The sequence below is a fragment of the Haliotis rufescens genome, unplaced genomic scaffold (genome assembly GCF_023055435.1).
Source record: "Haliotis rufescens isolate VD_foot unplaced genomic scaffold, xgHalRufe1.0.p SCAF_21, whole genome shotgun sequence".
NCBI classification, from domain to species: domain Eukaryota; kingdom Metazoa; phylum Mollusca; class Gastropoda; order Lepetellida; family Haliotidae; genus Haliotis; species Haliotis rufescens.
In genome coordinates, this window is record NW_025963902.1 from 937,088 (window position 1) to 954,258 (window position 17,171).

Sequence of the window (17,171 nt, forward strand, 5' to 3'; positions counted from 1 at the left end):
TGCAGATGATATTGTTTTGTTAGCGCCAGATGCGGCAAGACTTCAGCACTTGTTAGATATCTTACACAAGTGGATATTTAAGTGGAGGCTGTGTATAAATGGTAAAAAGTATAATGTTATTCACCTGGGTGTATTGTACAGTTAACTACGGTTATAACGAACTCAAAGGGACTACCAATTTGAGTTCGTTATAACCGTAGTTCATTGTAAGTACATATACAGCATGTCAACTTTGAGTTCGTAGTCGGGACCAAAAAGTAAGTTCGTTATATCCGTCAGTTCGCTATAAGCGCGTTCGTTATAACCGTAGTTTACTGTACATAAAGTATCTGCACATCTCAAGGAGGTAGATTTTAATAGCTGGTATCAGCGTATTCAATCAATGCCAAAACTTAGAACTTACAGGCGTTTTAAGATTTGTTTATCTACTGAATGTTATGTTAATCTCCCACGTTACAAACGTAGTATTTTAGCTTCATTTAGATGTGGCACACTTAAACTAGCAATAGAAATGGGCAGATATTTTAACCCACCAATCCCCGCTGCAGAACGCATTTGTAAATTTTGTAATCTTAATTGTGTTGAAGATGAAGCCCATTTTCTTTTACAGTGCCCATTTTATCATGATATTCGTACATCTGTTTAATACGGTGGCCCATAAGGGACACGGAGTCTGTTTTTCAATATTTTGATATTTCACTTACATTTATCGTAACCTTTTGCAAATTAACACGATTTGTCTTACAAATATGTGATAAATCATGTGTAAAGAAGATACTGAATCGCTGAAAAACGAAACGAAAATGTCAAAAACTAAAATGAAAATGTCAAAAACACAAAACGAAAATGTCAAAAACTAAAATGAAAATACAGAAAACTATTTTCACCTCGGTGTAAATATTATTTACACCGCGGTGAAAACTATTTACCATTTAAGATGGTTTTCTGTACATTTTCGTTTCGTTTTTCAGTTATTCAATATCTTCTTTACACATGATTTATCACATATTTGTAAGACACTCAGAAACACCTTTATCATCAATACCTCGGTCAAACTAATTATATAATTACTCTCTTCAAAAAATGAAACGCACAGGTTGATTTTTAGTAAATTTATTGTACCTAATAACGTCGATATATTTAATTTAATATCATAGATACAAATATGAAATTTTGGAGCCAGATGTTGTCGTACAAAGGCATTGAAAACTGTTTATTATCATGTCACATAAGGCCACAAGGTTGCGCTGAACTCTGTATCTCGTGTGACCGCCCCGAGCAGCAATCACGGCTCTGCATCTCCTCGGCACTGAGAGGATAAGTGTACGAATTCTGTCCTGCGGAATTGTGCGCCATTCTGTTTGTAACGCGTTGGCCAGTTGTTGGAGTGTCTGCGGCGTGTTCTGACGTTGACGTACACGTCGATCGAGTTCATCCAAGAGGTGTTCCATTGGGTTGAGATCTGGAGATCTCGACGGCCAGGGCAAGGCGTTGATGTTGGCATTATGAAGGTAGCCTACCGTGACACGAGCTGTGTGCGATGGAGCGTTGTCCTGTTGAAACAGCTCCCTCTGGTGGTCAATGTTTGGCAGAAGGTGAGGTTGAAGAATGTGATTCATGTAGCGATTTGCTGTCAAATTTCCCTGATCCACAACCAAGTCAGATCTCATGATGTAGGATATGGCCCCCCACACCATGACATTACCGCCACCGAAATAGTCGAATACACGTATACAATGTGGGGAAAAACGCTCATTTCGCCGACGATAAACACGTTGTCTTCCATCTCGCCGGTGAAGAAGAAATCGTGATTCATCGCTAAACCACCCTCGTCTCCAGTTTCTCAAATTCCAAGGCTGTAAGGTATGGCACCAACGCAAGCGTCGCTGTCGATGGATCTGTTGCAAATGCAAAACAGGGACGATAACTGGTCTTCTAGTTCGGATTCCAACCTCAATAAGATGGTTGCTGACAGCCTGGTCCGAAATCCTCCTCAAACCAGGGATGCGTCCTGCAGTCTCCGTAACTGTGGCATAACGATGACGTAGGAGGAACAGTCGAATGTAGCGATCCTGTGCAGGGGTGGTAACTCTTGGTCGGTCGGTCTGCAGTGGAATTGAACTGTGTGTATCGGTCTCAAAGGCGGTAAATGGTACTGTGGTGGACGTTGAAGTGGCGTGCCACAGAAGACTGCGATTCCCCTCTTTGGATACGTCCAATGGCGATATTCCGATCGGCAGCGCTGAGTCTCGGCATTTTCGAACTTGAAAGATGTTGTCAATTGAATGACAAATTAATGAAATTATTGGCTTATGCTTGCCTTTTTATAACCACTACCACGAGTTATGAATGCCATAACTTGCACGTGCATTTTGCATTACTGTTTTCCTCTATGACATTTTTGGAAAAGTGTGAAAACAATGCCGTTTCAGACATTGCAAATCGACAATGGCTGCGTTTTTACGCACCGTTTATCGAATATCCATTTTCCAATAACATATATCCAATTTATATACCGGATGTTTTGTGTAGTCAGGTTCAATGAACTACATACTACCTGTGCGTTTCTTTTTTTGAAGAGTGTATGTCTTGATAGCGCCACTAAAGTTCGCAATAACAACTTTAATCAGTAAATTAGATTATCTGTAGTAGCTAGAATAGGTATAAATACGGACGACAGATAGTCACAAATCATTCTGTGGCTGTCTAATAAACTGACTGTTTATTCACAGCGTAATAAACGTTGCTATATTGTACTGTTAAATCTTAACTTTATGCTATTACCCTTGGCAATACCTGCAAGTCTGTTTGGTAACTCTAACAGTCATACCTGTGTATCCCATTGTACTACGTCTGTGTATAGATAATGCCAATTCTGTACCTGTGTATCCAATTGTACTACGTCTGTGTATAGATAATGCCAATTCTGTACCTGTGTATCCAATTGTACTACTTCTGTGTATAGATAATGCCAATTCTGTACCTGTGTATCCCATTGTTCTACTTCTGTGTATAGATAATGCCAATTCTGTACCTGTGTATCCCATTGTACTACGTCTGTGTATAGATAATGCCAATTCTGTACCTGTGTATCCCATAGTACTACGTCTGTGTATAGATAATGCCAATTCTGTACCTGTGTATCCCATTGTACTACTTCTGTGTATAGATAATGCCAATTCTGTACCTGTGTATCCCATTGTACTACTGTGTATAGATAATGCCAATTCTGTACCTGTGTATCCCATTGTACTACGTCTGTGTATAGATAATGCCAATTCTGTACCTGTGTATCCCATTGTTCTACTTCTGTGTATAGATAATGCCAATTCTGTACCTGTGTATCCCATTGTACTACTTCTGTGTATAGATAATGCCAATTCTGTACCTGTGTATCCCATTGTACTACTTCTGTGTATAGATAATGCCAATTCTGTACCTGTGTATCCCATTGTACTACTTCTGTGTATAGATAATGCCAATTCTGTACCTGTGTATCCCATTGTACTACGTCTGTGTATAGATAATGCCAATTCTGTTAATTGTATGACATCGATTACCGTTTGGAATATGTATTGTGGCTGAACTGAATGTATCTTGTGTGAATTCCCACCCGGGTAGTGTATTAGTTAGTGTGTGTCGGGTATACAATATTCAATCATATGTAAACTGTTGTATTACGTCGTGTACCCTGAAATGTGTATCTTAACTAATATAGTATGTATCTTGTGTAATGATTCTATATCATGTTCATCTAATGTTCTTCACATATATGTACTTCTATTACTGATTGTAAAATTTCCCTAATAATTGATTGTAAACATTTCTAATTGACTGATTGTATATAAGATTCTGTGGCAGTCTAATAACTGACTATTTATTCACTCAGGTCTTGTGTTGTTGTGTGGGTTGGTCGTTTATAATGGTTCCTCTGCCAAGCGAGCTGATTCCCCAACTCTCGTTTTAATATTAGGGAGAATTACACTTCGTCTTCATCGCGGGGCAGGTGCTTGCTGACTGGAAACATACTTGAACAAACCCGGACTGTTACCGACGACTCCTCCACGGCAACATTCGAATCCAACCTGCAAGATTTGTTTGCTTGTTTGTTTGTTGTTTAACGCCGCACTCAGCAATATTCCAGCTATATGGCGGTGGTCTGTGTACATAATCGAGTCTGGACCAAACAATCCAGTGATTTATATCATGAGCATCGATCCACGCATTTGGGGTCGATGGCATGCATCAACCAAGTCAGCGAGCCTGACCACCCCATCCCGTTAGTCGCCTCTTACGACAAGCATAGTCGCCTTTTACAGAAAGCATGGGTTGCTGAACACCTCTTCTACCCCGTGTCAGATATTTATTCCATTCGAATATATGTATTTTATGTCAGTTCTCGTCACGATATGGCTGAAATATTGCCCATGTGACGTTAAATAATAACTCACTCACTCACTCACTCTTCTACCCCGGATGTTCACGGGTCCCAGCCTGCAAGAAGACTCGTTCCCCGGTCGATGAATGTAATGTGCGAACATACGACAAGCCAATCAGAATGCGCGAATGATTTGAAGTCACTCGGTCAAAGAATCCCTCAGGAATTTTTTTTTTAGATTTCCCATATATCTTGCATTTAGAATATACCCAAGATACAGGTAAATGTGTTCGGTCATACTTTATAATACTGTAAGTCCCGATTTGTTTTCAATAGCATCTGGAATATATACATCTTCCCGAGGCAAGTGAGTTAACTGACTATAAAAGTCCAGTTTCCACCCTTGCCGAACTAGGCTGGTATTATGGAGTTACATTTTGGCTGGACTAACGAGACTATGCATAGTCCAATCAAAATCGCGCACCGAAATCGAAATCCGGATCGTAAAGTGTCAAGCAGATTTCGGTCGACTGCAGGATTTGCAAAGCATGTGCACCGCTAACTCGTTGTCAACAGATATTTTCTAATTCTTTTCATGTTTTTAATCAAGGTGCTCACGTGATTTGATGCACTTCGCGATGTAAGACTCGTTTTATCACAATATAGGTCTTGATTATCGATCAGATCGTCTTGACTGGGCGCCACCGTTTTGTTTGAAGCAAATGTAAGTGATATGAGAGGTTGAATCTGATTGGTCAATAGGAGAGGCATAGAAAGGACATAACTCGTAATAGCCACTGGTGGCGCAACGATCGAGCCCAGGAATTCCAGCCTAGTTCGACCAGGGTGGAAACTGGACTTTTAAAGTCAGTTAACTCTCTTGCCTCGGGAAGATGGAATATATATGGTATATAACACGAGTTGACAATTCTTTCAGCTATGCCCGTTTGCGCTTACACGGAACCCAGTCGCAGAAAAGGTGGTCACGAATGGGAATTCCAACAGGGCGGTGTGATGAATGAATCCGGTTTTCTTACAAAGTTTAATCAAGAAAATTAAAGGGAAACTAAACTTCATGTGGGCTGGGAATAACACACACCTTGTGGGGAACTGGGGAATAACAGGTCCGATCACTCTAAGGTTTGTGGTAAGACACATTTGGATGAGGTGGTGAGACTCGGTTGACTGTGTCATGGAGTGTGGGACTTGATTTTTCCATGCCATGGTGATACAGCAGGAACAACACCAACAGCAGTGTCAAACAAACAAACAAACAAACAAACACCTTTTACATAAGAAATTTATTCATAATGGCAAACAAATATAAATTATTTCTTATGACAGAACAATTTCCTTTGGCAATTATTTGACTCAAAAAAAGGAAATCAAGCCTTGGCTGCTAGTTACTGCGTCTTCCTCAATGTGATCAGTCAAACGCTTTCTCATGTTCACCCTTGGCCAACTCTCAGAAGTTTACAACAGATTCAGAACGTCATCATTGTCAGTGGAGAGATCTTCTTGAGAGGACACAACTGACATTTCACCAGGATAAAGCATTAATAACTTCCATGAACAGAGTTTGACAAATTTGGAAGACATGACTTGAGAAGTGTACAGTGGTGCTCGTTAAGTTACACATTCACTGGAACATGTTTTCCTCATCAATATTGTATACAAAAGGTTGCTATGCAATGATTCACCAAGGTAATGATGAAACGTGGTGGTGGAAGCACTGATCCCATCTATCTGGAGATACTAACTTCAGGGAAAAACCTTCAAAAACAGCGTCTTGTGAATCTAGCTGTTTACATTCCCTCATCCGGGGCAGTAGAGCATAATGATTTTCAGATGTCTAAAATATCCTGCATCTAAAGCCAAAGCAATATCCAAATGCCAACCCCATATTAGGCAATTAGGAATCTGTGGAAGAATAACTTGGGGGTAGGGGGTTTTTAAAGAGAGAATGACTGCACCCCTTCCTCTGAACCTGCCAGTGGATAATGCCTGCAGCCTGGTCAATAACTAGTTTCAATTTCTTATGTACCGATACATACCGCGATGCTTGAGTCATGATACGCGATGTATCACATATGTTATATTCTTCAATTATCATTTTCTTTTGTGAAAAATGGTAAATTAATTAACTTGTGTAGTTATCATGAATATTGCAAAACTTAGTAAGTATCACTTTTGAAAATCACTTGAGAATACAATCATTAATCAGTGTAGAGGTAGGTGTAATGGGTATCACAGTGTCCGGTGTACATTCACAGTGTCTTAATACACAAAGTCTCGTGACACCCCTTTAGTCTACTGTCAGTTTCATTTGGGAGGAGTTACGCAGTTCCTATTGTCATGAGACCTACAACTGCAGTGTGGTGTGGATAGACATGGATCATTATAAGGGTGGACCATTATCAGGGTGGACCATTATCAGGGTGGACCATATCAGAATGATCATTGACAGGGGAGACCATTATGGGGATGGACTATTATCAAAAGAATCATTATCAGGGTGGATCATTAGCAAACCATTGTCAGGGTGGACCACTGTCAGGAGGATCAATATCAGGCTGGATCATTATCAGGGTGGACAATTATCAGGGAGGACCATTATCAAGGAGGATTATTGTCCGGGTGGATCTGGCATTCCAACTATGATGCCCAGCACATCCTGGCACACATGATTCTGTACAGAGATTGCAGAGTGCAAATCCTCATTCTTCCGTGACAAATAACCACTTATCATTACCTAAGAGCTCCCACTGAACATATCATATTCTCTGCAAAAACTATAAACCCCATTAACAGTAAATCCTAACACTAGTACCGTGTTCATCAAGTTCATCATGTCCATAGTCAAACTTATCAGTCAGGTAACACGTGTCTATGTAAAGCTATAGTGCTTCCATTTCACATGGAGATGGTATCAGCTGTTTGTAAGGTTTCAAATATTGTAAGACATGGCGAAAATGTATCTATTTTCTCAACAGCTATCACAATACGTCACAATGTCCTAGCATGTGTGATGAGTGATGGGTTTCTTAAGCGGAGTAAGTTTGTCCAAGTACTGAAGCATTATGATCAACTTCCAACCTGACACCACAAAACCGCAAATAAATAATTCAAAACAGCTGAATTTATCACAAGTACTTAATGCCAATATTAAAAAATTCTTATCCCCATTTAGCATACTGAAATTAGTTACAATATTGGCATTAAGCGTACGGTCACATGCATAGCAGTGCAGCATTATCAATATGATAACACTGGTGTGCTTTCTTAGGCCTGCAGTTAATACCAGCTTGTATAAATATGAATGCTGTTTATCTGACAAGCATGGTGGACCTGTCTGCATATCACATCAGCACTAGACTATATCATGCATGTAGTGCTGAGTTATCTCCCCTCGCTGTCCATGGAATTGACATTCCTGACCTGTGATTTGAGCACATGTCATAATACTTGGCACTTCATTTTCTACGGAGCTTATCAACCAAATCCAGCTTTTCATCCATATCCTCGTCGCTATGGTAACCGTTACCCCCGACAGTGTATCCCCTTGTAGCTTGCAGAAGTTCAGCATCCGGTCCTTTGTCTCTGTGTTCGTACAATAATACATTCAACGTGTCCTCGTATATCCTGGCCTCTGGGAACTCAACCTGGAAAACATTCAACAACTTGCTGAATGACTGGCAGCAATGGGAGGGCATGGAATAGCTCAGGGAGTAAATAATACTTATCATGCTTCTTGCTAGTTACCATGGTTACAACTGTGAACCAATGAACAGGCAATGTGAATGACTATCCATCATTTTCAAGCTAGAGGATGGTGGTTTGTAAATAATAAACAGTGGTTGACGTGATGAGCAATTTCCCACATTGATGGGCTATGTTCATGCAAACCTAACCTAGTCATCGAGCCAGAAACTTCTTCCAATTTAATTCCTTTTACATGCTGGAAACCTGGTCTAACCTGGATCCGGGTGCTATACACAGGGTCAAAATGTGTATTTGTACAGAAAAAGCTCAAAATTGTTTCGGTAAAGGTGATCTATTTTAAGTATTTTAACCCATAGCTTTTCTGGAGCTCTGATATGATTACTTTCACAACATTTTCTAATAGGTAAGCTCATTTCTTTAATCAAACAGATCCTGGGACAAAAACAGACCCTTATATCTGTCTCTACTGATTTGTTTTGGGGCTTGATATGAATGTGGGTATTAGAATTATGAAGTGGACATACCTTTGTGTGTTTCTTGTCTGTACCATACACGATGGACGTGCAGCAAACCTCGGCAATCTTCTGTCCATGTCCATAGTAGGACCAGCAGCAGATCTCGCTGCTGCCGATGACGTCTTTGATGAAGAAGATCCTTCCATTAAAGCGGAGCGACAACTTGTCAAACAGCTCTAGGTTCTTGAGTAAATTGTCATCAGAATTGCTGAAACATACAGCCCAAATCTATGACAAATTCTGCCATTTCAATTTACACCATGGAGAAAAAACACTGATTAGAAATTAGGAAACACAAGGTTTCAACACATTTCATTTTGTACCCTTGTTAAAGAGAAAATGTTATCTTTTGCGATCTGGAAAAGTCACAGATCTACACTTCCACAAATGACAATTTTTGTTACTATGATTACTGGGGGAATGTAGTCCGGTGCCAGTGTTAGCAATATTTAAGCTCTATAAATATTTACAGTCTATCACAGGCAAACCAGTGGTTGATAGCATAAACCACACTGCTGCAAATGATAAAACAAATAAAAAAGACCACATTTTCCAATGCCCAAAAAGGGTTTGTAATTAACATAAGTCCACTGGTCTGAAACCAGTAAAATTGAGGACTGGTGACATTTCCTTGTGGGCTACCAGTTTTACCATTAGCCAGACAGAATTATTTTGTATAAGTGCCATGAGGCCAATAGTTTAATGACATTTTGTTGTACGAAAATTCAACATTAGGTTTTACCATTGATACATAGCAACACTGTAGCATGTCATTTTTGTGGTCGAGTGAAAATGGAAGTTCATTTCTAACCCTGCTAAAGCATGGTTTCAGTCTGGCTACAAGCGGAGTGAACTAGGGACCTCTTCTTTCCCTGAACCCCCATCATCCTGTATACATGTTCCACATTGCTTACCTAGTGTACGAATACTTGTTGTTATGTCTGTTGCAGATCAGTTTCACAACTGGCTGAAAAATGAAAAACACATACTCACAGTTATAATGTTTCTGTTATTTCTATTTGGGGGGACACAAAAATTGGATTTTGCACATTCTACTGATGTGTGTAATCGAACCTGGGTCTTCAGTGTGATTAGAGAATGCTTTACAACTAGGTTACCCCACTGTCCAGAAATACCATTGTATGTCATGAAGACAGCAAGAACAGCAAAAATATTTTACTTAAAGATAAATTTGTCACATGTTTCAAAAGCATGTACACTATTTCACACATTGTGGGATAAACAATGTTGACACATATAACTTATAAAAATACTTAAACCACAAAGCTATTCTAACGCCCCTGTAACTCTCGTACCTTCATAGTTGATGACACCAGTTGTTGTTCTTCTCGTGTCGATGTTATCAGGGGCACCTTGCAAATCGGTTCCAGTTCTTCTTTTTTCTTGAGGGCAGCTTCAATTAACTTAACGAGATCCTGTACAAGGTAATACTTTGCTTCTTGAAGCAGTTCATACAATTCCCTGCGGTTCTCTGGAAGTGGAAGGGTTCCATCGCGCAGGAAGTTAAGGATTGTACCGAAGTGCTTCCCACATCTGTCAATAAGGATCCAGCCTGAAACATAACGAAACATTTGAAAGGGTTCTTCTACATCACAAGTAATGCTTCTTGGATTACAAGATTTTCCTATGCTGTCTGATACAGTGATAACACAGAGCCTGCCTGTTGTGTAAAGCAGTGTTTAGAGAAAGAGTTTGATTTATCACTGTTTGAAATAGATGGGGTAAACATGGTAAAAGCCCAAGCCTTATAAGAAGCAAATGATTCAACCTTTTTTAAAACTCACAACCAATGAGGTGATGAAGGTTCAATGTCAAGGCAAATCTTGGATTCGAACCCACTCAGTATGACTTTCGCTAAGGGGCACTACTCTACATGGCAAACTGCAGCATCTTTTATGAAAAGGCCACACATACCTCCAAAACATTCATGAACGACATAAATAGATACTTAACATTCAGTAACAGAGACAATCATCAGGACTGGTTCTCCAAATGTTGATTACAGAACCACGATGACAAGGGTCCTTTCAAAACTAAACATACAAATAAAATAAAATTTGAACGCTCATAATCAGACTTTCGTCTGTTCAATTATTTGCTCTTAGATGCTTACCCTCAGAGTCCGTCAGCACTTCCATTCGTCCACTAAACATTGCTCTGAGCATTGTGTCATGCTTTGTTAGTGTCCCAATCGTCGTGTAGTGCAGCGAGCCGCCGACATTTAACTTCACATATTTTGAAGTGTTCCCTTTGATGACCGTTTTGTGGGAGTCGCCCGACATAGTAGAAGGAACAGCCCAGTCCACTGGGCGAATGTTTGGGGAGAAAATTGTTCTGTTCGGTGTCTACGATGACATAAAACGTATGTTCCGCCGGGCAATGAACAAATTCTGAATGTTTTCTAAAGAGTCCAAACTTAAATAGGCGTTTCTAAATATAGATATGGCAAAGAAAGTGTCATGATATATACTGGCTGCAAATGACGTCAACTTGTTCTATTTCCGGATACTTGCCGATATCGTTAGTTTCGAATTTACCCTGATTGCCGTTGTCTGCTAACACAGATATGAATAAACCCCAAGAACTGAAACTAAATACATGATTTCAACATAATTTAATGATAGTTTGGATCAGCAACTTCACCACGTCTAGATCTATTTATAGATTGCGATACGTTGTACGGCTACAAATAATGGGTCTGAGCATATATCTTTTCAAAGGGGGAAAACTAAAACGAATCATATCTCTTAATAAAAATTATGATAGATCACAAAAATGTAAATGGTTCATTGTAATTAACTAATCGTAATTTCATAGTATTTTCCCAATACAACACCAGTATCTTATTTCGTATAATTCATAATACTGTATATACGTATTTTCGATTCATGTTCGATTCCGTACGAGTAGTGTCTTTTTGTTTACGTCGTTGCTACATTCCATAAGCAAAATGGCGGACGAAGCACTTGCAAGGGCTGGACTTCATTTTGATGAACTGAATAAGATTAGAGTTTTAGAGCCTGAAGTCGCACAACAAACTGTTGAATTGAAGGAAGAGTGCAAAGACTTTGTCGACAGTAAGATGGGGGTTATTTTTCTCTGTGGATGACATGATATCTTTAATTATTTATTTGTAAACAAACCTGTTCTCATTCAACAAATCGTCAGTATTTAGTGTTGAGGTACACGTTAGTCTCTTTGTTTTCCCCATTAATCAACGGTAAAACATGTATACATGCGTATATATCGTGGGTGTATGTAAATTCGTAACCCAAACGAATTCGTACCCCAAGAAATGAGAGATTTCGTACTCCAAATCGAAAGTATTTTCGTAATAAGCAATGAATTACACTATATGAAATAAAATTTTAGATTAAGATACTGTCATTGCGTATGAGCAATATTTTATTTGAACAAGAACAACGGAAGTTTATCTGTTGACGTAACTCATCTTCAAGAAAACAGTGTTTCAATTGACAATTACTGATGGGCTCTTTCATCCCAGTAGCTGTTGAGACGGTTGGTTGGTTGGTTTGTTGTTTAAAGCCGCACTCAGCAATATTCCAGCTATTTGAGGTTGGCCTGTAAATAATCGAGTCTGGACCAGACAATCCAGTGATACATATCATGAGTATTGATCCACGCAGTTGGGATCAATGACATGCATCAACCAAGTCCGCGACCCTGACCACCCGATCCCATTGGTCGCCTCTTACGACAAGCATAGTCGCCTTTTACGACAAGCATGTGCTGCTGAAGACCTATTCTACCCCGGATCTTCACTGGTTGTAGTCGGAGATGTTTAGTAGTAATAATACCAGTTGTAGGTACATGATATGATGATGATTTCATAGTGATAAAGTTGTTTTATGAAATCTCAAAAACGTCTGTTTTGTCCTCTTTCCCTATGAGATATATGGACTGCTCCACTGTGACATACCACTCGTTATAGTGGAAGAAATCGTGATAAACATGGACGTTGAAAAAGAAAAGTATATTTGGAACCCTATAATTCAATGATAATGTTGTCTTATACACATGTTATAAATGAATATAAGATGGTTGGAACCATAATTCAATGATAATATTGTCTTATTAATGAAATCAAAAAAGGGTTAGCCCATAATAAATTAATTGATCGATTACCATCCCTGTCTGACTCACGACGAAACCCCCTGACAGATTCATGTTATTTGTCCATGTGAGATGTTCAGAGCACTTTAACATCAGCAGTCAAACAGCCATTTCATCATGCATGTTTCTGACATGCCGTAAATTGGTTCACAACCGACTCTCAGTGTGTGCCTGTGTGCCTATCATCTGCTTGCTGTCAAGATGGTGCTCTTGTGGGGAACTTGACAAGTCAACGTCAATTGAGGATAAATTCATAAATGCACGAGTACAAGCTGGGGCAAGCAAAACGACACTGATACGTCCGACTTCTTCTGTTTGGGAATGTGTGGCATTTCTGGGTCCATACATTTGAAGGGGAGTGTGAAAATAGATACAACAAATGCCAAGTTGTGGATGCTTTTAAAGTACTGATGTCAGTGTGTTGGACTTAAAGCTGAAGTATTGAATTGGATCTTCATTACAGCGGAGTTGTCATGATTAAATGTTGCAACCCAGAATGGGAAATGATACTTCTCTGTTTGTATATTTCAATAAAATAAAGACAAAACTCTATTCAAAATTTGAAATCAATGTTTATTTATTATCTTTATTATTTCAGTCATCTTTTGTTCATACCAAGATGTCCAGTTGTCAACTTGACGACTTTAATAAAAAATAAAAGCCTCCCTCTCCACTTTTGAAAAAAAGCAGATGATAATCTAGCAATGAATTTATTATGGCCGCAACCCTATATCATGACACATGATGTGTTATATGGTATTTGATATGTGCAAAATCTAACGTACCGGTAATGAAACATTGATATCCCATGATAGTGATGATACTTGGCATTTTAACCGTTTTATGGATACACAGAATGTGAAGGTGTTGACCCCTATGTCAGTGGACATTTGCCATTTTGGTAAACCTTCGACAAACTTTCAGTGGTGTGAAGGAATGCAATCAGATTGTTTGGGTTCTTTGAGACACTTCACCATTTTACACACCCTGTGTGGATTCCAGGCAAGCAATACTTGTCGTTATAAATACGTGTTCACTAAATGGATTGGTTGGACTTGATCAATTGCATGTCATCATACCTGACCTGGGATGTTGCTCATGATATCAATCCCTAGTTTGCCTCAGCCGGACTAGATTACTAACAGGAAACCATCCTATAGCTTGAGTATTGCTTATGCATGTCACCATGTGTGGTGTAAAACAAGAAATAAAACCATTTTTACTTCAGGAACATCATTAGAAAGTTTAATCAGTGTGTTGATTTCTTTCTTAGAAATAAATATTTGAAATAATAATTGCAATTTTTAAAAATATGTGATTGCAATCAATGTTAGTTACAAAATACCTTGCCACATCTCTTTGTCTTATAGATTGTTAAATTGAGTGGACTATTAACAAAAGCAACACATATTCTTTATTTGTTCAGGTTGAACTCGAACTTCTTAGCAAGGTCACTCATGCCTATTTCGGATATTGTAATCAACATTTGCATGGGACCGAAAAATATAAAATATGTCTGAAATTGTGCCATTTTGCCCCTGGATATGCTCTCAAAAATGTGTATTAGTACCGTGTCCTGCTAAGTATTAAAACCACCCATCCTGTATGGTGTCACAGGAAGTGTTTTTGTTTCATTTAACTAATTCGTAATATTTACTTTTAGAAATTGCGGATTTCCAGAAGATAGTAAGCGGCTTCATTGAAGTTGTGGATGGTGTTGCCACCGAAGTGGAGAAGGAAAAGATGAAGGTATGTCGCATCAGGGAATCACATTTCTATTACAGTGTACAAGCCTGGACTGAAACATGAAGCACTACGCTGTGGATCCTTTCACACTTCTCAGCATTTTGTTTCATGATTATTATGTATCAACCTTTGTTGAACAGTGTTCACGTCATTCCACTTCAGATGTATGAAGTTATTTAATTTCTTTGCAAAATCCTGTTTTGTATTGTTGGAAGAATCTTTGTGGTATATAAACAAAGTTCTTGTTATCAATTGCTCCTACTATATCTGCTGTCTACACCATGTCATCAATCAGTGGTCGCTTTCCATTGAGTGATGTCGTGGTCTAGTGGGTAGCGTGTCTTCCCGGAGAGTGAAAGGTCAGGGGTTCAATCCCCGGCCGCGTCATACCAAGACATTAAAAGATGATACTTGTTGTTACCCTGTCTGGCACTCATCAGGACATGAAATGTTTGGCGTAAGTGTACTGTGTCTGAATGAGGTATTCATATTAAACTGCAGCATGGTATCTCAGTTGGCTAGCACTATAAAATCGGCATAAGTCTGGACTAGTACAAGCATGCACACACACACACACACGCACATCACTATATCAGTGCAATAACCTTCGAAGCGAAGTTAAACCCTATTTCTCCTCACCATTGACTGATGGCACTCTCATGCATCAGTGGTTACCTGTATACCCGGTAGTAGTATATCCTAACAAGATCTTTCTACTTATTGTTCTGACCCGTCAAGATCCAGGGTAGAAAAGGTCTTCAGCAACCCATGCTTGCCGTAAAATGCGACTGCTTGTCGTAAGAGGCGACTAACGGGATGGGGTGGTCAGACTCGCTGACTTGGTTGATGCATGTCATTGTATCTCAATTGTGTGGATTGATGCGCATGACATTAATCACTGGATTGTTTGGTCCAGACTTGATTATTTACAGACCTCCATCATATAGCTGGAATATTGCTGAATGCGGCATTAAACAACAAACAAAACTTACTGTTCCTCACACGTTTGCAAGGACAGATTATGCAGGTTACATTCCTGACATTGTTCATGTTTTGTTGCAGGCAATTGGTGCCCGGAATCTCCTCAAGTCAATCGCTAAGCAACGAGAAGCTCAGCAGCTGCAGCTGGTTGCACTCATCACAGAGAGGAAGATGCAGCTGGAGAGGTCAGTTACCATGGTTACAACTGCACCAAAAGAGGAAGTGGGCCAATTGACAGTTAGATTCAAGTCATTAAAAGTACTCCTGTGTCTTGTCTGCTCTCTCAAGTCGCTGCTTCACCAAGGCTTCTAATTACATCATCTAGATCTTGGAAATATTTCAATAAATGTTTTTTTCCAATTGTACAGTGAGGGGATTCAAGCCTGGTTCTGTTCCACTGAGGTGATGATAGCTCCCATACTTTAACATCGACATCAACTGTCGTAGCACTAGTCACTTTGTGGAACCCTGGTTCTTAGGAGAAAGCTTAACCATCAGTCTACCTGGCTGAGAAACACATTGACATTCCTGCTCAGTCTTTCTGATAACCAGATGCCCATGCCACACATACAAGACCTGTCAGTACAAAATTAGCAAGACAACTTTTCATGGAGTGAAAATAATTAGTATTCTAAGATAAGAAATGGTTTGAAGCCACCACAGCAGTATTTCAGTATATAGTCATGGGAGATACGGCATCTACCGTCCTGCTCATGTCAAGTGTTTTGTTCCAGATTACGGATCCAGTATGACGCCTTGCAGAAAGCCGAGGGAGAACAGACTGAGTTCATTGAGCAGCTGATTCTCCAGAAGTGACCTTAATGTTCCCCAGTTCTTGTCCGTCCAAACATATCTGTCCTTGTACATAAGAGATGCATCATTTATTTATTAAAGAAATTACTTCATCAGTTTTTGTGTACTTGATGTTTTCTAAAACAGCTGAGAGTGACTTTCCTGAGTCAGTTGACATGACTCTGCTACATAGGAGCTGTAGTGAAGATAAGGGACTGTATATTACAATCTGGGACTGGGGGCTTGGATGTCCTTAGAAAAAATAAGTTTGCCTAATTTTATACACATACAAAATTGTTCACAAGACATGCTGGATATTCTGAAAGAACTGTGTTGGGGAAAAACAATTGTATGTCTTGAAAGCTGTGACTGGAAAAAACATATTCTATTACTTAAGCAGAAAATCGCAAGATCCCAAAATACCAGAATTGGAAATAGTTGGTCTGTAAGCATAGTGAGATATTAATCATGCCAATGTCACATTAGAGTTAATTTCCATGGTAATGTGTCTGGCGACTTGTGTTGGCACATGTTTAAATGTACACCACACAAGTCACAAATCGGGTGAAGTTAGGCAACGTTGGTAGTTGGATGGGTGACTCTGCTCGGCCCGCTCAGCTCTTAAGCACACTGAGGTCCTGGGGTGTCTCCTAAGGCAATAGACATTGTTTGATATATGCCTCTGTTTACCCAGCAGTGAATGGGTACCAGGTAGGATGAGATGGTAATCGGACAGTTACCCTTCCATCGCCTCACAGGCTGCTTGGGTTATATAAAAGTAGTCTTGGTTCTCAGGCACCACCCGCATCATCATAAAGTCTGCCACACATATTGTTTTTATTTCATTTAAAAGAAAAAAATGGAAATACTTAAAAACAATG

The 17,171-nt window shown here is 39.4% G+C and overlaps 2 protein-coding genes across 2 annotated transcripts; one reads left to right on the forward strand and one right to left on the reverse strand.

Moving 5' to 3' along the window:
- Positions 1-5,664: 5,664 nt before the first annotated feature.
- Positions 5,665-11,143, reverse strand: LOC124141657 (BTB/POZ domain-containing adapter for CUL3-mediated RhoA degradation protein 3-like). Its single transcript, XM_046509697.2, has 5 exons — positions 10,751-11,143; positions 9,933-10,189; positions 9,531-9,583; positions 8,626-8,824; positions 5,665-8,040 (listed from the first exon to the last, which is right to left on the reverse strand). The coding sequence occupies exons 1-5, from the start codon at positions 10,917-10,919 to the stop codon at positions 7,852-7,854; spliced, it is 867 nt and encodes a 288-aa protein (XP_046365653.1). The 5' UTR covers positions 10,920-11,143; the 3' UTR covers positions 5,665-7,851.
- A 413-nt stretch (positions 11,144-11,556) lies between these two features.
- LOC124141656 (intraflagellar transport protein 20 homolog) lies at positions 11,557-16,406 on the forward strand. Its single transcript, XM_046509696.2, has 4 exons — positions 11,557-11,714; positions 14,435-14,520; positions 15,580-15,683; positions 16,233-16,406. Exons 1-4 carry the CDS (start codon positions 11,588-11,590, stop codon positions 16,312-16,314), a joined length of 399 nt encoding a protein of 132 aa, XP_046365652.1. The 5' UTR covers positions 11,557-11,587; the 3' UTR covers positions 16,315-16,406.
- The last annotated feature ends 765 nt before the right edge of the window (positions 16,407-17,171 follow it).